This window comes from Bicyclus anynana, chromosome 13 (genome assembly GCF_947172395.1).
Source record: "Bicyclus anynana chromosome 13, ilBicAnyn1.1, whole genome shotgun sequence".
In the NCBI taxonomy this organism is placed as follows: domain Eukaryota; kingdom Metazoa; phylum Arthropoda; class Insecta; order Lepidoptera; family Nymphalidae; genus Bicyclus; species Bicyclus anynana.
The window spans coordinates 9,303,312-9,325,026 of NC_069095.1; the positions used below are offsets into that span (position 1 = coordinate 9,303,312).

At 34.4% G+C, this 21,715-nt stretch overlaps 2 protein-coding genes across 4 annotated transcripts in view; one reads left to right on the forward strand and one right to left on the reverse strand.

Annotated features, from left to right (window-relative positions):
* The window catches only part of LOC112053610 (monocarboxylate transporter 9), a 57,806-nt gene extending 40,584 nt beyond the window's left edge, over positions 1-17,222 (forward strand). For both annotated transcript variants that reach the window (XM_052884909.1, XM_024093076.2), the window contains exons 4-9: positions 7,715-7,803; positions 8,525-8,640; positions 9,881-10,066; positions 10,612-11,628; positions 11,965-12,090; positions 12,466-17,222. In XM_052884909.1, coding sequence (XP_052740869.1) covers positions 7,715-7,803; positions 8,525-8,640; positions 9,881-10,066; positions 10,612-11,628; positions 11,965-12,090; positions 12,466-12,617 — 1,686 coding nt within the window. In that variant the 3' untranslated portion in view covers positions 12,618-17,222. The remainder of the gene's footprint in view (positions 1-7,714; positions 7,804-8,524; positions 8,641-9,880; positions 10,067-10,611; positions 11,629-11,964; positions 12,091-12,465) is intronic.
* A 771-nt stretch (positions 17,223-17,993) lies between these two features.
* Positions 17,994-21,310, reverse strand: LOC112053609 (FAU ubiquitin-like and ribosomal protein S30). 2 transcript variants are annotated; one of them, XM_024093071.2, is made up of 5 exons: positions 21,252-21,310; positions 20,970-21,059; positions 20,303-20,468; positions 18,785-18,878; positions 17,994-18,096 (listed from the first exon to the last, which is right to left on the reverse strand). In XM_024093071.2, exons 2-5 carry the CDS (start codon positions 21,042-21,044, stop codon positions 18,039-18,041), a joined length of 393 nt encoding a protein of 130 aa, XP_023948839.2. In that variant the 5' UTR covers positions 21,045-21,059; positions 21,252-21,310; the 3' UTR covers positions 17,994-18,038. The 2 variants fall into 2 exon arrangements, with proteins under 2 accessions (XP_023948839.2, XP_052740870.1); XM_052884910.1 differs by having other exon boundaries at positions 21,162-21,274.
* Between the last annotated feature and the right edge of the window lie 405 nt (positions 21,311-21,715).

Consider the following 21,715-nt stretch of genomic DNA (forward strand, 5'->3'; position numbering starts at 1 on the left):
TATTAATTTACTTAAATTGTTGTTAGTGTTAAATTTTGAAATACAAATTATGAAAAAAGTTTGTATAAGCGGCTGCCAAGGAGACGCGTGACGTTTGTTTTTAATGGGTTTTACCGGCTTCAGTACGTTGCTTGTAAAGACTCACTCTGGTTACTCTGTGTTTGGGCAATGAAGCTTAACAATCAAATTTTCATAACAATCAAAGTGTAGTAGCAAGCAGGTAATAAGTTAAATTAAAATATCAAGAGTAATTGCTAAATCATTGACCAATGGAGCTGGGGTGCGATTCTGTTATTCTACACTCGTTGGCGAACTTTTCGTCTATAACACGTCTCATCATTCAACTTTGTTTAAAGTATGGCAAAATTAAAATGTCACTAACAACGAAGTTGCCATGGAAACGAACAGCGTAAATTTATTTACTAGCTGACGCCACGTGGTTTTACCCGCGTGGTTCCCATTCGCGTAAGAATAAGGAGATAATATATAGCCTATAACCTTCCTCGATAAATGGGCTATGTAACACAGAAATAATTTTTCAAATCGGACCAGTAGTTCCTGAGATTAGCGCGTTCAATCAAACAAACAAACAAACTCTTCAGCTTTATATATTAGTATAGATAGAATGCAGGGGCTAAGGTGATAACTAACTTAGCGTGTTTCGTCCAAGTTTTGTTAATCATATACGTACAACTTGTGATTGGGAACCAACTGTTAATACCTACAATATTAGTTAGTGCCTAATGCTATTACATTCTCGTATTACGCATAAAACACTCCTTTGACAATAACAAATAATAAAAATATTATATAGCGCAAATCATGATGTTTATCAAGTTAAACGTAAACAAGAAATAAAGTTTGCAATGTTTACGTGAAATAAATTGTAACTGATAATAATAACTAATGAATAAATGATTACGTGTCATGCATAAACATAATAAACAAGCAGAGTAAACAAAATGCAAAATATATTTACCTATTAATTAATACAGATTAACTTTAACTCCGTACAGACTCTTAAATCTAAGCTTTAACCTGTTTCTAATTGAATGCCATATTTCAATGGAGATTATGGTTTTGGTATGAAAAACACCAGGAAAGAAACTTTGTAATAATAAGTAGAATGAGATATAATAAATTATTGAAATAAAAACTTTAAAATATCAATAACTTTCTCTAAGTTAAACGGTTTAATTATTTAAATAGATTTATTTATATTCAATATTAAGATCTTTGCTTTATTGATTGTAGAGTGGTGTGATGACTAGTACCTATTTATTTATTTATTTATTTATTTATTTATTACCTACCTAAAACTTACTTATTTATTTTTTTATTTTAGTAGGTACATTATAAAACTCTTTAATTTAAAAATATGTTTTACTTTTAAGTACCTTATGTTTACTTTAGTAGAAGGAGCTTTTTACCATAAACTCTTATCTCTTCTTGATGATATTTTATACTAGAGATAGGGCACTATCGTATCAAAATAGAGGCGAGAAACTTTTCTATTAATAGCTTATTAAACAACGAAAGTAATTTAAACACACAATATCTAAATATTGTCTACAATGACGAGATGTGTTTTAAAAACTATACTTATACGTATACATAAATATATAATGTAAGTAAACACAAAACTGTGCATGTGTGCGCTAAATTGGGATCACTTTTTGCGGTGACTTTATAGGCACATACTCGTAACATATCCATAGTATAAAATAATCATTGTCTCTACTCAGTTACAAGTTGACGGTTAGCCCTTCCCTTCAAATATTTCGACATGTGGTATAACATGTGGTGATAAGCACGAAGATAATGTAAAAATAACCATGTTCGGTGCGGAAGTTTAATATAGGAGAAGATAAAAAAATAATATATATTTCTAGATAGTCATTTATTAAAACTGCGGTATTAGCCGTTATTCATGAAACATCTGTTACAATCACACACCAAATATGTACGATATTTTATACTATAGATACGTTCAACAAAATCACCGCAAAAAGTGATCCGAATTTAGCTACCCCTCTGTACACATGCAAAATTTTATGTTTTTAATACTAGCTGACGCCGCGCGGTTTCACCCGCGTGGTTCCCGTTCCCGTAGGAATACGGGGATAAAATATAGCCTATACTGTGCATGTGTGCCTTCCTTGATAAATGGGCTATCGAACACTGAAAGAATTTTTCAAATCGGATCAGTAGTTTCTGAGATTAGCGCGTTCAATCAAACAAACAAACAAACTGCTATATAATATTAGTATAGATTTATGTATACTTACATAGTTTTTACACATCCCGAATACACAACTCGCCATTGTCAGAGTAAAGATGTGCCATTGTAGACAATATTTTGGTAGGTATTATTTGTCTAAATAACTTTGGTTGTTTAATATGTGACTAATTTAAATAAAGAAAATTAGCACAGAAAACATATGTACAATTAGCCTCCTTTGTTCGCCTCAGTTTTGACGCGTTAGTTACATATCTAATAGTATAAAATCTTTATTAAGTATCATAATTTACCAAAACAATTACGCCATTTTTTTCGGGTTTGAAATGACGCAATTGTCACTCGTGACTGCTTAAATTTGACGTCAAACGGATTTAACCACTATTAATTTTAAGTCTTTTCGGGATTTGACAAAATAGGTAATAATAAATAATGAATAATTATGGAAATTTTGGAGTATGATAAATGCTGACTTATTAAGTAGGTATGGCATGTTATAAATCCAAGCACTAAGCACACCATGTACCTACCTACAAAGATTTTAAATACTGTTAGATGTGTCACTAGGTCATGAAAAATGAGGCACTCAAAAGAGGAAATTTCCACATCTCAATGTTAGTTATGGTCAACAAAGAACGTTATTTAAACAAATAATACCTAAATATCGTCTACAATGTCGAGTTGTGTGTTCAGGAAGTCTAAATATATATATTTTATATATATATAATTTCAAATGGTTTAATGGATTCTTACTGACTTATGGGAACACATATATACAACTACGTTAGCAAATGTCAAATAGATAAAAGAAGGCTTGTGTATTTACAGTAAGAGCTTTGCTTATACGCAGAAGTTGTTACCTAAGCCTGCAGTCCCGTTATACTAACACGTGGTGAATGTACAGACAAAGCGTGCATCAATACTAAAGTAATCTTCGTTAGTGCCAGTACATAGTAATTTACATAATGCTAGTAGACACCAAAATTGAGCTAATGTTACTCGCTGATAAGGTAGCTTTCCATTGGTCTAATAATTATCTGTTTAGTGGTGAATATAACGGTAGGCTAATAATATTTTTTTTTCAAATTGAATTACGCTGTAGTGTGTCATAGAGAGAGTCTCTATTTATTTAAATGACGTTGCGGAGTGAATCTTCTGTAAGTACTTGTACATATGTATTCTGTGATTTAGGCGTAAAAACGTCAAAAAAAAACAAACAAAGAGTCTCATTTGCATTTATGCCTAATATTTGTAAAGATCTAGAAGATTATAAGGTTCTTTAAATTTGCTTCAATCTATTCAGATACGTAATCCCCGGTTTCTTATACGAGATGGGTTCCAACCACGGTCACGGGAAACCTAAGGTAAACTCTAGCATCATTGGTCAAAATAATGTCCCTCTAAACCGATGTCCAAGTCTTCCCACCCTTGCCTTCTTTATCTAGCTTTAAAGGCTTCTGCGCTTGCCTAATCCCTTATGGACCTGAGTGGGTAATAAAAAATATAATTAGGTGTAGGTAGGTCCAGTTTTGAGTAAGAGTGGCCACAAGTAGGAGAGTAGGAGTGATAGAAGCAGGCGTTACATTGCGGAAGTTCATCATGAATATAAAATTATTTATTTATTTTGCTATCATCCGCAAAAAGCCCACGAACCCATGCGACAACGTCACTCAGGTCCGACGAAATACTCTCTACGTACGTTTCACTCCGAAACCGGAGCATCCTCAAAAAATGTTGACTCTACAACGTGCAATTGCAAAGTGTCGTATTCGACCTTTGCTTGCTTTGCTTTTGAAGCAAAGGGTGACGTTGTCGCATGGGTTCGTCGGCTTTTTGCGGATGATAGCAAAATAAATAAATTAATATAAGTATAGAGTAGGAGTGGTTTTAAACCACAGTATCGATCATGATGATTGACAGTTATTGTTAAGAACATTCCTATCTTGGTGAAGAAAAAGTTCAAAGTCATTTCTCCACAAATCTTCCACTTCCCTTATATCTGTGTACTTAAAGGGACTTCCTATTCGAATAACGGTCGACCATAAACGTAAACTTTCCCATGAAAGTTCACTTTTATGGTTAAACGAAACGAAACGGTTAATAGCATTGAATTAAACACGAGCTTGTCTAGACATCGACGTTAAACCATGTTACCAGTAGAAGCTACGCTTTGTGAAGCGACATAATTTTTATTAGTTAACATGTTTAAATTAAAAAAAAACTACACAGTCAATATGTGCAGTGGGTAGTGTTGACTATGCTTACTGCAGACCGTGAATTCGATTCCCACAACTGGAAAATATTAGTATGATGAACAAGCAAAATGGATGATTTCCAATCGTATTACATACGTTATATAAACCTTTATATATTGTACAAACAATTCTTGTAATCGGTTAAATCTTAATAACTAATAATATCTACACGTTACGCTTATTTTGAGGTTTGACGGTGATGTGTGTGTATTGTCATAATATAATTATTTATGTATGCCTGATTTCTCTTTTAGTGTTTATGTGTTCTATTTTTTTCAAGGGCAAGATTATTTCATTAATTATTTTAAGTAAAACTTACAAGAAATTTGTGCTACGATGTATATTTTTTCGACATTATCAGGGGAGACCATTCTTTTTCTGTATAGGTATTACAAAATTCATATTTAGAAAGCGTTTAAACGTTTCCCAAACATTTTTATACATACATCCAGAAAATACCAAGTTGAAATTAATAGCAATCGTATCGCTTACTCAATTTGTTGGGGGTGAGGCTTTGTAATTGCGTTGCGGTGCTTGTATGGGTATGCAGTTATAGGAAAAACATCGATATGTCGAATGAATCGTCTTACTGTAGAACTCTAGCTTAATATACGTGCTCGTATTAACTTATAGTATATGAATGTAACCCATCAAATATTTGCTCAAGTTTTGCAAAGTATAAAATAAGTAGTATTTTTACATACCTACACCCCGCGGTTACACACGTACAAATATAGTCAATTTAACTCGCTGATAATATAACTTTTCATTGGTGAAAGTGTTTAAAAATCGGTTTAGCTGTTTAGCCGTGCAAGCGTAACAAGCAAACAAACCAAATCACGTTCGCGTTAATTTGACATACATACTAGGTACCTAAGTTTACTTAGTTTAAAAGTGTGAAGACGTAGGTAGAGGGAGCTACCTAGAAGTTTTAATTTTATGTAAGTAAATGTTTGAAATGGATCAATGAGGTCAACGTCCGTGCATAATAATCTCAGTGTGACGTGAGTACATGCATCATTTAGTTGGCTTCGTGCGTTTTACATCGATTGCGACCGCGTTATACCCACAAAGTTACCTCGTTAATGCGTTGCATAGTTTAGTCGAGCTTAGTCTAGTTGTATGAGCTAGTACTTAGTAAAATGAAATGCTAATAAAAATCATTTTGGTTCCTAATCTTTATTGCTAACTAACGGACGACTGCAAACAGACAAACCGCGGGAATGGTGGATTTTTCCGAAATAAAAGTAAAGTCTGCTCCATAACCTCTATTTTTCAGTGAAAGTACCAATAAAATTAGTTTAGCCGTTTCAAAGATTAGTCCTAGCAAACAGACAGATAGACGGGCAAAAATTTTCAAAAATTTGTCTTATGTTTGAGTTTTCAAAACATCCGAAACAACAAACCAGCTTAAAAAAAATTGTAATTTTCGTTTGAGAAATTGTAAAATAATTTGATTATTTAACTGATTTGCTACCTTATAAACCAAAATTTAAAAAAATAATTTAATAAGTAAGTAGTTACTAAATCTTTAATCGTACCTATTAGGTACAGCTTAAAATATTGTAATCTTCGTTCGTGAAAAGATCTGGCAGATAAATCACAAAGTCCGTTTCAATCTTTATTTGTGTAAAAAATTTTAGCGCAATTTATTGCGCTAAAATTTTAATATTAATTTATTATAAAATAAAATTTAAATTTTATTTTATAATAAATTAATATTAAGAATAATAAATTATTATTTATAATAATTTATTATTCTTAATATTAATTTATTATAAAATAAAATTTAAATTTTAAATTTTTTACAATTTTTTACACTTTCGAATAAATTAATATTAAGAATAATAAATTATTATTTATAATAAATATTATAAATAAATTATTATAAATAATAATAAATTATTATTTATAATAATTTATTATTCTTAATATTAATTTATTCGAAAGTGTAAAAAATTGTAAAAAATTTAAAATTTAAATTTTATTTTATAAAGTGTTATCACGAATGCCGCACAATTATTTTGCCTCACGAAAAATAAGGAAGACAATGGTAGTAAATGTCAATAATTAAGTAAATCAAATGCGATCTATTAGGTACGAGTCAGTAAGCGCAAGATTATAAATCTACCATCAAGGAGCTTGATATAAATCCGTGTTCCGGTTATGTAGATTCATAGTGAATATCATTTTTAGTGTAATTAAAATACACGGATGCAACATGTGTAAACTGATTTGTCTGTCACCCAACAAGGCCAGTGGGTCAACGAGAGAGAATCGTATAGGCGGAAATAACGCGCACATACCTATGTCTAACTAGGAAGCTGTTATACTTCCTTTTTTTGTCGGAAACAATTTTGTTAGGAGCAGTGGCGGAATCTATACTAATATTATAAAGCTGAAGAGTTTGTTTGTTTGTTTGTTTGATTGAACGCGCTAATCTCAGGAACTGCTGGTCCGATTTGAAAAATTCTTTCAGTGTTAGATAGTCCATTTATCGAGGAAGGCTATAGGCTATTATATTATCCCCATATTCCTACGGGAACGGGAACCATGCGGGTGAAACCGCGCGGCGACAGCTAGTTGTGAATAACGGTGAAGGAAAACATACATGAAACCTGCATACTAGAGAATTTTCCTAATTCTCTGTGTGTGTGTGTCACTCAAATATTAACTTTTTTACGTTTTTCTTTATATTTAAAAGTAGATATTTTAGGCAGCTTAAATACAACGATAAAGCTATTCTCTATATTCTCCCCTGCACGACGTGGTATTTTATTTTCAAATACGTGCGATACTTAAGTCGTCGTAACGTTTTTAGTAGGTCCGCATCTGTCGAATTTTGGTAATTTTTGGGGATTTTTGAAGGGCGGGGCTTATCGGGGCGTTTGTCTTATATCTGGTTGATATCATGGGCGTTAAGTGGTTAAGCTGGTATGTAATTAATAATTATCTACTAAATTAACTCATGATTATGTACTAAATTAAGTCATAAAAGATTATTATTACTTAATAAATATATTGTACTAGCGGTCGCTTGACTTCCCGAATATGGCCATAATCCGGCCCTCTTGCAAATTACGTTCTTAGCGGATACCTACTAACTATAAACAACCTCCCTGCCGAATTACATCTTTGTACGTCAAGTGGTTTTCGACCTTTCGTATTTATATGTTAAGATTATTTTATCGAAAAATAATTGGTTTATTTTTGTTAACAGGCAAACAAAAGTCAAGTGGCGTGGGTGAACTCTCTGCTGTCTGGATTCTACCTTCTAATGGGGCCCTTCGTTTCCGCCTTAGCTAACAGGTGAGCTATTTCTTTAAATAAATTATTTTTTTTTTTTTTTAATGAAACAAACAAGCTCATCTTTTATTTTTTTTATTCATTTCAAGTTAGCCCTAGACTGTAAGTGATGAGGCAATCTAAGATGGAAGCGGGCTAACTTGTTAGGAGGGGGGTGAAAATCCACAACCCTTTCGGTTTCTACACGACATTGTACCGGAACGCTAAATCGCTTGGCGGTACGTCTTAACCGTTAGGGTGGTAAGTAGCCACGGCCGAAGCCTCCCACCAGCCAAAAATGTATTAATTAAACTACCTTATTAAAAACTACCTGCAGACGCTATAGCACCTAGCCACCAAAGAAGGAAGGTAAAAACTGTATGAATTTTCATCTAATTATCATGAAAGATTTTTAATAGATTTTGAAATTTTATAATCTTATTTATTTTGCTAATATCCAGACAATCTTTGCTTTTTATGCGTAAACGAGTTATCATTGACCTTATTTATCAGAATGTATCATAAAAATCAATATATTCAATTAAAACCTAGTCATCATCCCTATTCCAAAATATGTATAATTACAACAAACCCCTACAAAGTAGATTTGAACTACGTTACTTTAAAACCTATAAAGTCCTCACGGGGCTTTATTTTAACACTAACGTGTGTGTTCTCTTATTTTTTGTATCTTTATTTTGTGTCCAATAAAGAATTAAAATAAATTAATTAATAAATGTTTCAGATACGGTTTCCGCCTGGTGACAATAGTCGGCAGTGTACTCGCGAGCAGTGCGTTCGCTCTATCGTACTATGCGACCGGCGTCGTGTATCTCTATCTTGTTTATGGTGTCGTGGGAGGTTGGTTTCAAATTTTTGTTAATTATTACTAGCAGACGCCGCGCGGTTTCACCCTCGTGGAACCCGTTACCGTAGGAACGCGGGGATAAAATCCCCCCTATACAGCCTATAGCACTCGGGGATAGTGTAGCTTCCCAACAGTGAAAGATTTTTTTAAATCGGTTCAGTATTTTTTACAATTCAATATCAAATATTTCCTCTTTATAGTATTAGTATAGAAGTATATTATTTTTTATTAAATTTATGTCAGTTAATTTTTACAAAACACGATAGCATATAGAAACCTAAAAATAAAAAAAGTTCAGTATACCAGTATCGCTAACAAGCGACCCACGACATATATCGTAAAGACAAATCGACCAATCGTGATTAAACCGGAAATATCTCCCTCTCTTTCTTCCCAACGCAACGATAGAGAGAGCGATATTTCCGGTTCAGCGCTATTGATCGATTTATCTTTGCGAGATAATGTCGTGGGTTGCATGTTAGGCCTACAAAAAAAAAATATAGGACAAAATCAATGATGATAAGTGTGCTGTTTGAGTAAGTATTTATACTATTTTTGATAATTCATCCTACGTGTGGCTTTCATTTGTTGAGGTTTCAGACATGCAAGAGTGGTTAAGATAAAAAACAAATCGACTTTGACGAGAGTAAGACAAAAACAAAACTAACTCATGCAGTTGATGAATATAACAGACGACTTCGTAGTTAACAATGTTTTAAAACTCAGAACCATCAATAGATTTGAAAAAACTGCACGTGTTGATACGCGCGCACTGAAACCGAATATCGTCTCGTCTCCTTATGATTAATTTATTATGTTCTCTTTTTTAAATAATGACGGGTGCTATCTATTCATCCATTTCTTTCTCTGTCTACGGATTAAAGCTGCAAAATGCCAAATCACAACTTCGATAGTAAATAAATAAAAAATTGGTTATTTCGGTAATATCAATCGGTAACAATTAATTAAAGGCTTGACTCTTATTTTAAGAGTTGTAAACCCTAAAAAGCTCCGCTCTTCCTTAACAAGCCGCAATGAAAATATTTAAAATTAATTGATATCAATCAGTCGAACGGAAAGATTTTTTGTAGGCGAATCGTTCGTTGATGTTGTATTTTAAGAGAATCTCAATGCATTGCTGAACACTTATCTAAAGGGTATTTAGAGTCTGATATAATTATATTTCCGATGTAGGTAATTAGAATTACATAACAATGAAGTACCATTTTGCAGGTATCGGGTTATGCATGATCTACATGCCAGCGGTGTTAGTGGTTGGTTTCTACTTCGAGAGATGGCGCGCGCTAGCCACCGGCCTCGCGCTTTGTGGCTCCGGTGTCGGCACCTTCGTGTTCGCGCCCCTCACCAGGTATCTGCTCTCCAAGTACGAGTGGACCACTACTCTTGTGATACACGCAGGTACGTTTCATTTAAAAAGACAAGGTGAAGAGTTGGACTTGAAAGACTACCACCCGCATTAATGGGCTCAACTGACGCAGTGATAATATGACCTCTGCCTTTGAGGGCATGGACCTTCAACTTATCAGTTATGTACCTAACTACCTGATTAAGGAATTAAATATAACGAGCCCCAAGCGGTGAAGGAAGAACATCCATCAGCTAACAAAATACTACCCTTTATTACTATTCATTGATCTTCCTTGAACGTAGAGTTTTATGGGGCTTCAGTCCAGATACCTATCCCTTTCTATGTTATTCAATCTTCAGGAGCGGGCTGTCACATTACGCCTATAAGTGAATCGATCTCCTGGAGCGGGATGACGCGCAATGATGTACTTAAGTTTAATTTAACTTTATAAAGTCATGTAAAGCTTATCTTTCGCGCTCTAAATTACATTACGTGTAGTTAACAGAACAAGAATTATGTTATTTTTCCGTACTTCGCTACATATGCCTGCAATACCTGAATTATGTGTCCTTTTAACCAAGTACATTTTTTTCAGGGTTAATTCTACTATGCGTCGTTTTTGGCTCCCTGTTCAGGCCAATCAAGCCAGTTAGAGTGACATTGGCCGATCAAGTCGAAGAAGAGGATGCCTCGCGCCGTCACGAGGAAGCGGTAGAAAAATTAAATTCAATGCTCAAACTTCATAGTAAACTTGATTCTGGAATATCTATGCCGAATGAAGTGAGGTTCACGAACAAAGTGAGCCCCCATACATGGATGGGAGTCGCCAACAACACGCGCTACCCAACCGCTGAAGAAGTATTTCGCGGCAGCAACTCTCATATCAGCAGACGATCATCTGCTACAGCGACAACGTTGAAAAACCATCTTGCAAACAAACCGATGTTCATTGCCGTCCCGGTTGCAGAGAAGGACGAGCAAGAAGACTCAAACAGTAACCTTGAGAACGTTGAACCTTTACTCTCCAATCCTGTTAAAGTTGTCACCAGAGATGCACGACCACGTCGATCGCACTTAGACTTAGTTGCGAGACCGTTTTATCGTGATGATATTTTCTTTGGAGGCAGTTTGGCTAGACTTCCGCAATATACTTCTCGCACTTCCCTCGGCTATCATTTAGCGGTAACTCATGTCCCTACACAGGAAGACACTCAAGAAGAAACTTCTGGCAAATGTCAATTGTGTCCTGAGGCTGTAAAACGTGCTTTGGCTACAATGTTGGATGTTAGCCTATTCCGATCACCGACATTCGTAATTCTTGCCGTCAGCGGTTTCTTTACAATGTTGGGCTTCTTCGTCCCTTACCAGTACGTTGCGGAAAGAGCACAAAACGGTGGCATGAGTGACGTTACATTCTTAGTATCTGCTATTGGAATATCCAATATTATGGGACGTGTCGCCTGCGGATCGGTGTCATCTATGCCGAAAATGTCTCCATTGTGGCTAAACAACATTGCATTAACTGCTGGTGGAATTGCTACTATGCTCAGTGGATTAGACTATAGCGACGCATTTCAGTTCGGTTACTGCGCTATATTTGGACTTGCTGTAGGTAAGAAATTACTATAGAAAAGAAAATAATAACGTATTAGTATAATCTGCAGGCCTAACATTCGACCCACGACATGTCTTGTGAAGACAAAATGACATACTGTCGACCATTAACGCCGAACCGAAAATATCGCTGCCTATCTCTTTTGTTGCGATATAAAGAAAGAGATAGTTATATATCCGGCCGCCATTGGCTGACTTTGTCTTTTTCTTTTCACGAGATTTATGTAATGGGTAGCATGTTGGGCCTACTGACATTTACATTTTTCAATGCAATAGCAATTAGAATTAGAATTTGTTTTTGATGAGACAATAACTTTTATGCATTTGTTTGCAGCGTGCTTCGCTTCTCTGCGATCAATTCTGGTAGTGGAGTACATTGGATTAGAGCAGCTGACCAACTGCTTCGGCCTTTTCCTACTATTCCAGGGCATAGGAGCGCTTCTCGGTGGACCCATTGCTGGTGAGCATTACCAACTATTTTCTAGTTACAAGTTTATTGAAATTACCCATTAAGATATGATACGGCTAGACGCCGAAATGCAGCTACGTCTAGATTCAGGTGGTTAGAACTGTGTGTGGCCTTTTATTCTTGGATAAATCACTAGATACACCAAAAACAATCGGCTTATGAGCCGATTATTTTGGGTAATACTAGGTCTAGCTGTTATCATTAGGTATACGCATATATAGAGGGGGGCAGGTTGCCCGTGCCCACCCGAGGATTCTGGGCTAGCGATATTTAATTCGTTGCTAGAGTGTACACAATTCTTAGTAGAGAAATAAATAAACCCTATAAAATATTATGATCAAGTTTAACAGTCTTTTGTATTTACAGCCGCTCTCATCGACTGGACTAGGGAATACGATATCTCGTTCTACGTCTCTGGTGGATTCCTGCTATTCTCTGCTGTCATGTGCTATCCCATTGACTACATCAGCCGCTGGGAAAAATCAAGGAACAAACTTGCAGCCTCGCCAAAAGTATGAATACTTTCATGCCAAAATAGGTTTTTCCTATAAGAAGTGAATTAAGCTATGTAAAAACTGAAAGAAAAACGAAACTGACCCTGTAGTTAGAGTTAGGTAAAAGTTGCTGCAACGAGATTTGTACTGTAATTGCGAATACAAGTTATGCTCCTTTTTCTTTTTTTTTAATGACAAGTTTTTATAATAATCTAGGTATCTTTAGCCCGTTTTAGGTGCTATTGGTATTTATAACTATAATTATAGTAATAATTTTATTATTTAATATTTCATCACCAACACTGCCCGATTTTTCCATATTTTTGATATTCTAGGTATTTTTATATATAAAGTTGAAAAAAAATCGTAGAGTTCAAAAAATATAGATCATTTAAAATAATTCTCCCAAATTTTATATACGTAGGGTATAATTTTCCTATTTTGTATCTTGTACTTTAATATCAAAAATAAATAAATTAAGTAGTTTATTGTACTTAAGTACTTACTATTTACATTTGTTACACAATTTGTAAAGCTGAATCTCTTTGAGATGGGATTTTATAAAAATGTTTTTATATATTAGGTACCTACAGTACATATCCTTTGTACTTAACACATCACATATTTGCCATAACTATTTACGGATAATATATTAAAAAGTGCCTATCTACATTTGTGTAGTAAATTATAATAATATAATCTTTGATATTTGAACAAAATGTTTATACTTATGACTCTAATACTATGTATAAAATATGTTTAAGGGAATGTCATATTTTTTTTAAATTACCTTTCCGTGCAGTACATGGGCCTAATAATATGGGAATTCTGCAAAGGAATTCAGTTTATTTATGCAAAGACTCAAAAGAGTTCGAAATATGCATTTAAAATAGGATTAGTAGATTGTAAAGTACAAAGACTCGAAATATTTAGTAGCCCACCTGTATCCTTAATACGAGAATTGTACGATCTTATTCCAAGAGATTTCCTTACGCCTATCATCTTGTTGCTAAATGTTTTAAATTAACGTGTATTACAGTACTGTGTAAAACCTGTTTAAATAATATCTTGTTCAGGACAAAATGGCATATTGTCGACCAATTTCGCGCTCTTTTTCAATGCGATTATAGGAAAGAGAGAGCTAGAGCTATATTTCCGGTTAATTGGCCGACTATTTTTTTTTCTCTGCACGAGTAATGTAATGGCGCGCACGTCTGCTAGAGAATCGTTAATCGGCATTTACTAATCGATTTTAGCTTTCTCTAGTTGCGTGATGCGTCAAAGTGACATCTACCAGCCGCCTCATCTTACATTGAACTAACAGTAAAAGTGCAAATATAAATAAATATGCCAATTCAAGTTTACATTGTCCATGGAATGTCAGAAACGCATTCTTAAAATCGTCACTTTATATTTATAACATTTGGGAGGTACCTAATAGGTATCTACCTACCTATTAAACTGGCGTTACTATTTGGATTCACGGTAAATATTCAATTCTCGTACTACAGTGGTACAGTATTTTTTAAATGAAAGTACTATGTAGATCTGATGCCAATACGTACCTTTGTCTTCTTTACAGAGTAGAAAATTAAGTATTTTAACGCAGTGTAAACTAAACCAAAGGCCTAACATGTGACCAACGACATAATCTCGCGAAGAGAAAAAGCCATGGTTGACCAATGGCGGTTGAGCCGGAAATATCGCTCGCTCTTTCGCAACGAAAGAGAGATCTATATTTCCGGTTCGGCGCTAGTTTGTTGACAATAGGCACCTATTTAATATATAATTTTGTATCCACGAGATATGTTATTGGTTACAAATGTGTGGTTTAGGAATTCAAAAAATTCAACTTAAGGGCTTGCCTAGGTAGGTATTAGAATTTTTCGTGCAAACTTTTAACTCAAATAGTAAATAAAAGACTTAAAAGTTTGCATTAAAAAATATAACTTGACTTGACTTTAAATCGTTGTTGATTAAAAACTGAAATCTTTGAAGTCCAAAAAATCTTTTGCTGAAAACGTTTTCGAGGTCTTATTGGGCATAATCATCATTAATCTCTTTGAACATTATTATTGAAATTATTAAAGGGTTGGCCCATAATATTGCAAGCCTACGACCACATTTGCATCGATAAAAATGTTCACGTGGGAAAGATTGTAAATTTATTGGGCATGGGCAAGTGAATGGTCACAGGCTAAGAGCTACGTTTACACTGGTTTACATTTCATTATTTTATCGTCCAGTTAGTAGATAAGTACTATTATTGTCTTATGGACTTCGACGACGACTAGTATACCGGCAATAGTTATTTAGTTCTATCTCTATACATCTACCTAGTAAGCATTAGTAGTCGGTAGTAATTATTGTAAGCCTGTTGCCTTTATTCCTATTATTTTGCAATGTTAAACAATTACAGTGTAAACGTGGCCTTATAGTTATTTGACATGACAAATACAATACGACTCATTGTGACGTCATTTCCGCCATTGGTGCTTGGTGCTAAATTAACCTATATTGAGACTATATTGTATCCTTATGTATTTTGTATGGGTGTGTACTTTTTTAAGACTATTGTTATATTATAGGCAATGCATGAGTGCAAATGAGTGATTTTATTTAGATTTTATAGTTAGGTACATATAATATTATTGTTAATGTTATTCATGTTTGTGCCTTATTGTATAAACTATAAAGTGATAGTTATTTTATTTTCAGATACCTCTTAATTAGTTATCGAAATCCATACTTACCTACTATAATATTATTAATGATGAAGTAAGTCTGTCTGTCTGTTGGCTTTTCAAAACTGAAGCGTAACCGCTGGACCGATTTTGATGAAATTTGATAAAGAAATATTGTAGTAAAGTTCTCCATTTTTCAAGTTGTACCTACCTATTTATGAATACTGGTGCAATAATCATTAATAAATAATATGATTTAAGATTTATTGAAATTCGATCCCAAAGGATGTTGGGGCGATTATGGCGGTTAAGCCAACCATTTCTCAAGTTATATTTTTTTAAAAATGGTAGGTTTATAGCCGATCGAATAGCCGATACTGGGAATGTAAGGGATGAAAGATGAGGTACACTGATTTTCTCGCAGACGAAATCGCGGGCGTCCGTTAGTATTAAATATAGCTTTGCTATAGGTTCAGTTATATTTAAAAAGTACTTGGGAATGTTCCAAATACCCCATGAACTTTACTTATTGTTTAAGATACCTACTATTTAGTTATTACAATTAAAGTTAGCTTAAGAAATACGACTGTGGCTGTGGTCTTTGTGTAATTTAGCAAATAAGAAATCATAGTCATAGTAGGTAATAAGGTACAGGCACCGAAAGGATAACGCCGGCTACAGACGGTCAAGTTTTTTAAAAACTTCAAGTAAAACTTTTTTGAGTAAAACGGTCAAGTTTTACTCCGTAAAAAATATCGAAATGTGATTACTTATATATATATTAATTTATATGATGGGTAGCAGCGACGGTGATCATCATTTTGTGGTAGAGGAAACACCTCAAGCAGATCTCAGGACTTGTGATCTTGGGTGTCGGTTTAGGGATCCCTTTAGAACACTCACACTCACCTCTCCTTCCCGACATGTTCTCCGTGCCCACACTACACAATTTATGATCAATAGTACAACACAAAACATTATTGCACATAATCACCAACGCGACTAGCAATGTGATGATCACGCAAATCATCAAATACCCTTCTAAAAACTATCGCTGTCGTAACAACTTTATACAAATACTTACTTTTTATGATAAAATAAATAATTTATATATTAATGTATATGTATAGAAATACCACCCGTACTTGAGGAACTTGTAGGTAACATATACCTACTTGACCGTCTGTGGCCGGCGTAAGGAATACGAATATGTAGTTTGTAAAGTTGATGAGTTCAGATCCATCTGTTAGGTATTTTGTGGTGTACCGACCTACCGCGTCTTGTTTTTATGTAAGTAGGTACTATACCTACATACTTTAAAGTGACTATGATTTTCAAACTACATTCATTAATCAGTGAATAATATTTCTAAGTCTATGCCACAGTGCCATTAATATGCGCGATTGACATTTGGGTATTTTGATTTTTGAACGATCGTCAATCAGCTGGGGACATAACGATTAATAGGCCCTACAAACTACTTTAGTACTTTAGTCGAATACGAACAATTTTTGAATTTACCGCCCAAAAACTGTTCGTACTCGACTAAAATACTAAACTAGTCCGAACTAGGCATTACGGCAACGCAAATATATTGCTATTTATTTCTAACTATACAAGCCTGGATGCGATAAAGTTAAAAATGTCAATAATATAATTTTATGATAGTTATTGAAACAATTTGTTCCTTTAAATAGTGAAATACTGAAATAGGTACCTACGTTAAATTAATTTAGAATTTACGCAAGGTCAGATTAGTTTCAAAATTCAAACCCAAATGTTTATAATAAGTGAAATGTATGATCAACTTGCTTGCTTAATGTTCCGAATTATTTATAAAAAAAAAACGTAATGCGAGCGGGTAATATACCTTCCTACTATTAACATAGAATAAAATAATACGTCCGCAGAAAATTCGTATGTAATAAAATCATGTTGTTACTCATCTTTGTTTCATTCTACTTGAAATACCTACACCTAATCTAGATGCTCGTAAGTACTAAGTAGGTACTCCTCGTTGGTCTGGTAATCTTGTGGGTCTTGGGGTTATTTGACCATCTATCAAATCTATTCTTTTGTCCTGACTTCTGACACCATTTCGACGTCCACGTCCGCCATGTTCGCCGCCTTGTCGGAATATACAGGTCGTGCGGATTAACTTGACACCTGACTCTAATGTTTATATTGTGTTTGGTAGCCAGATGTCAAGTCAATGCGCACGGGTTATACTAATATAGCATTCAAGCGTTTGTAAAGACTTGAAGATTGCGGACTTCTGGGTCTGCTTGCCAAGTATGTAAGTGTAGTAGCAAGTTACGGCATAAGTCACATATGAATCTATGGCCAAGTACCTACTATAGCTTTTTGAGGTAGGGTGATCACACGGTAGTGATGTTACCATAGTAAAAAGTGTAACACCACTGAAAACATCTAAACAAACAAATTGAAAATGAGGGTACAAATTTTACATCAAATAATAAATTAAAACTTTTAAACCTTCCCTATAACTCAACTAAACGAACAGAAATACATTTTTATATAGGTAAACTGATATTAAATTTGATACGAGTCAAATAGCCTATTGAATACCTAAAGTCATCCACCCACTATCGCGGTTAGACTGGCATTTACTATGTAATGCGGATTTTCTTCTTCACCAGAGAATTCTTGCCAATGAAGGCAGTTCCTTACAAGGAAGATAAATAAAACTACACACTGCAAATCAGATGTTATATTTGCATATATTTACAAAAACATAAATCTACGAATTGGAGTTGGGTCCACGACGACGGCCGAAGGTCTGTACAACATTCACAAATCTGAAACAAAAATAAAGTGTGAAAACCACATAAGGGCTCTATTTGATTGACAACCTTAAGAAAAAATCAACCAAACTCAACTCAAAATCTCAGAACTAAAACCCAGGACCTCTAGATCCAAAACCTCATCAGCTAACACTGGACCAATGATGCAAAAAATGCAATCAGTAAAATTTTTGTCTATCTATATGTTTGTTATAGAAACAAAAAGTACTCGATGGATTTTAATGAAACTTGGTACAATTATTCTTCATACTCCTGGGCAGGTTATATTATACTTTTCATCACCCTATGATCAATAGGAGCAGAGCAGTGAAGGGAAATGTTGGGAAAACGGGAGAAGTTACGCCATATTCAAACTCAAAATCATCGAAACCGATTTTGAAATTTCTTTTACTAATAAAAAGCCACGTTATTTGCGAGTGCCATTAAGACATTAGCGATGCGTCTGGGGGACTTCTTTCATCAAAAGGACTTTAAAGTCTCTAGCTACCTGCTGGTCAGTGTAAATAGACAGTGTCTGTGCCCTGTGGGTGTCTGCCACGCTACTTGTCTGTGACACACTGTGTCTGTAGATATAAATGGACCTTAACTCTGTAAATTACTTATTTTTATGATGTATCGATACCAAGAATTCTGCAAAGAAAGTCACGGGCGTGGACTAGTTAATTACTAAAAACAAATGTACCTCCTGTTGTATTGAATCCTCCTCTTAGCACGGCCAGTCTTCTTCTTCTTTTTTTGTTGCTTCTCAACTTTGGGTGTTTGTCCTTTTACTTTACCTATATTAAAAAAAGATGTTTTAAAGTTCTACTTTGCCATTATGAAAGAATAAAATCTTAAGGAGTCTATACAAAGAAACAAAATATAGGTTAGATAATAGGATGAATTCAAAACTTTTCCATTTGAGGTTCAAGCTATTTAAAATGAAAATTGGTAAACTTGTAATTCAAAGAAACAAAGTTTCACTTCATCCAAACAAATTCATTTACTGTAACAAAGTCTTAGGTATGTTTAAACTGTACTACAATGTGATTTTGCTCTTTGACTATTTAGACTATGGACCTGTTTAGCACCCAAATTTACCAACAAAAAAAGTCTGTCGTTTTTTGAGGGGGAAAACTCACACATTAAAAATATTTAACACCATTGAATATATTCTGTGTCCATACACCACACACAACTATAAATTTGACTTAACACATTGCTTAGACTATTTACAGAATATTCAGTTACTTGATAAATTTTTTGCTGTTCCGTCAAAAGAATCAATTTTTTTTTAGAAATTGTTTTAATTACAAAATTGATAAAATTAAGGCTGAAATAATTACAAATGAAGGTTACTCCATCCTTTACTAAACTACAAGTTCTTGACAATGATTACAACAATGAAAAATCGATTCTATGTTTTTTAACACAAACACATTAAATCATTGATTTTTGATCTTTGTCAGAGGGGTAACAGTTAGCGAGGCAGGTCCTGTTATTAATGGTCGAAGGATATTGATTGTCTCATTGTTTCAGTTGTGTTTATCCATTGGCATTTGACCACGGGAATTGGGTCAAATGGTCCCTAGTTAGGACTGATCACCTGTCTGACCTCGTCCCCTCTAGAAATATAACTATACTTATCCATTGGCATACCTTACTTTCTAAGGTATGGACTTTAAAGGTGAATTTATTGAATGGAAAAACTGTCACATTTTAAAACACAGCCTCACAGTTTGGGGGCTCTTCGGCATTTGGCAGCCATGCCATTTATAGTTATGCCACTAATCCTAACCTCATCAATTTATATTTGTCATTGTATTGTGCCAACATACAAAAATATTTATATCTTATTTATTTATCCTTTTTTTTTAATTTTTAACAAAGTTGATAAAATACAAAATGAAAAAACACTAAACTGCCCAGGCAACCGGTGGTCATTGTTTCAGAGTGAGGAACTGAGGAACCTCCTCACAATACGCACCATCTCAAGAATAACCTTGAACCAACAGCTTAGCGAAAGCTTCTTGAGATGTGCCAACATACAAAAATATTATTTTTATTATAACTATTAGTGTGGGAAAAAGACAGTGTAGCTATGGTAATGCTGGAGTGAGCACAAGAGTGATCTTGTGCTATAAAGTATCTCCTACATGAATGGCTAGTCTCTATAATATTTGTATATGTGGCCAAAACAAACATTATTATTTAAACTTACCAGCACGAGCCAGTGATCCGTGCACTTTACCACCAAGCAGTGGCACGGTCAGGTCAAGGTCTGTGGATGCCAGCTCAGATACAAGGATGCCATCTTCGAGTGGGGCACCGAGCGCAGAGAGTGTGAATTCCTCAGCGCCAATGTCTGAGAGTGCTCTTACACGATCCTGCAATAAGACACAATTTTTTTTCGTCATAAACTAGCAGACGCTATGTAGTTTCACCTACATAGTTTTGTTCCTGTGGGAATACAGGGATAAAATATAGCCTATGTTACTAGGTGATAAAGCAGCTTTGTAATGACAGAAAACTTTTTTAGTCTCAGAGCTGCAATTAAATTTTTTTTGTATAAAATATTAATATAGAATCTAAATCTATATTAAGGGTACTTTGAAGTAAGGCAATAAATAGTGCAATCATAAAGAAGATAAACAATTAATATGCCAATGCATCAATAGATTGAATATAGTCCATGAAAACACAAACATTAGCTTTTTCAAGCTCTGCAAGATTTCCTAAAATTTCAATGACTATGGATTACATTTGAATAATAATTCATGTAAATACTTGGTTGTCTGTAGGCTAGCGCGCCTCGAGCTAGACGAGATAATCCAAGGTTTTGGGACGTACGACGTAAAATAATCATACAAAGGTGTAATATTACTCACCTTGATCTGTGCAATGGACTCCTCTCCATTGACATCAAGAATGTGCGTAGACTGTCCTCTGATATGCAGCTGCATCTTGAGGTGAGGTTACTGAAATAACACGAACGGCATGGTTGTGAACAGAACTTTTGACGTCAATGTGTTACCTTTCAGTGTATACAAATACATAAAGAACTTGAACACTCATTTTACCTAAAACACTAATATTTTATATATTACAGAATTTTATAACTAAATAGAATAGTATTTAATAAAATAATAAGAAAATTGCGATGGACTAACCTATCAGCCAAATCTGACATACGAAAGAAACAAAGATGGCGGAACAGGAAGCGGATCTCATACGTTTCGGATACTCGTATTAAATTACAGAACATGAAAATAAATTTAATTTTTTATTTAATTAACATATATTATTCTACAGACGATATATGTTCTTTTGTATATTTTTAATATTGTTTTAAAATATTCAGTGCATTGTCGAATTCACGACTTGGTTAAAGGTCTGTGGTCTAGACATACTATCACAGTCATCACAGCTTGTACATAGGCAAATTTTCTGTCACAGGCCATTAAAGTGATACCAAATTAATGTAATCTGTATTACAATTTGCCTATTTATGTATAAAAATGTAGTTTATTAGATAGAAAAAAATTCGCCGGCGAAGACGAGGTCCCCGATATTGAACGTCACCCGGACGTGGGTTTTCTAACTCACGATCTTGGAGGCGTCCGGACTAATTCAC

Bases quoted from the DNA above. Each gene is read 5' to 3' on its own strand.
- LOC112053609 (XM_024093071.2), bottom strand. From the start codon at position 21,044: ATGCAGCTGCATATCAGAGGACAGTCTACGCACATTCTTGATGTCAAT. The intron at 18,879-20,302 runs GTAAGTTTAAAT...TTTTTAATATAG, and splicing joins CGGATCACTGGCTCGTGCTG to GTAAAGTAAAAGGACAAACA. The intron at 18,097-18,784 runs GTACATTTGTTT...TTTTTGTTTCAG, and splicing joins AGGATTCAATACAACAGGAG to ATTTGTGAATGTTGTACAGA.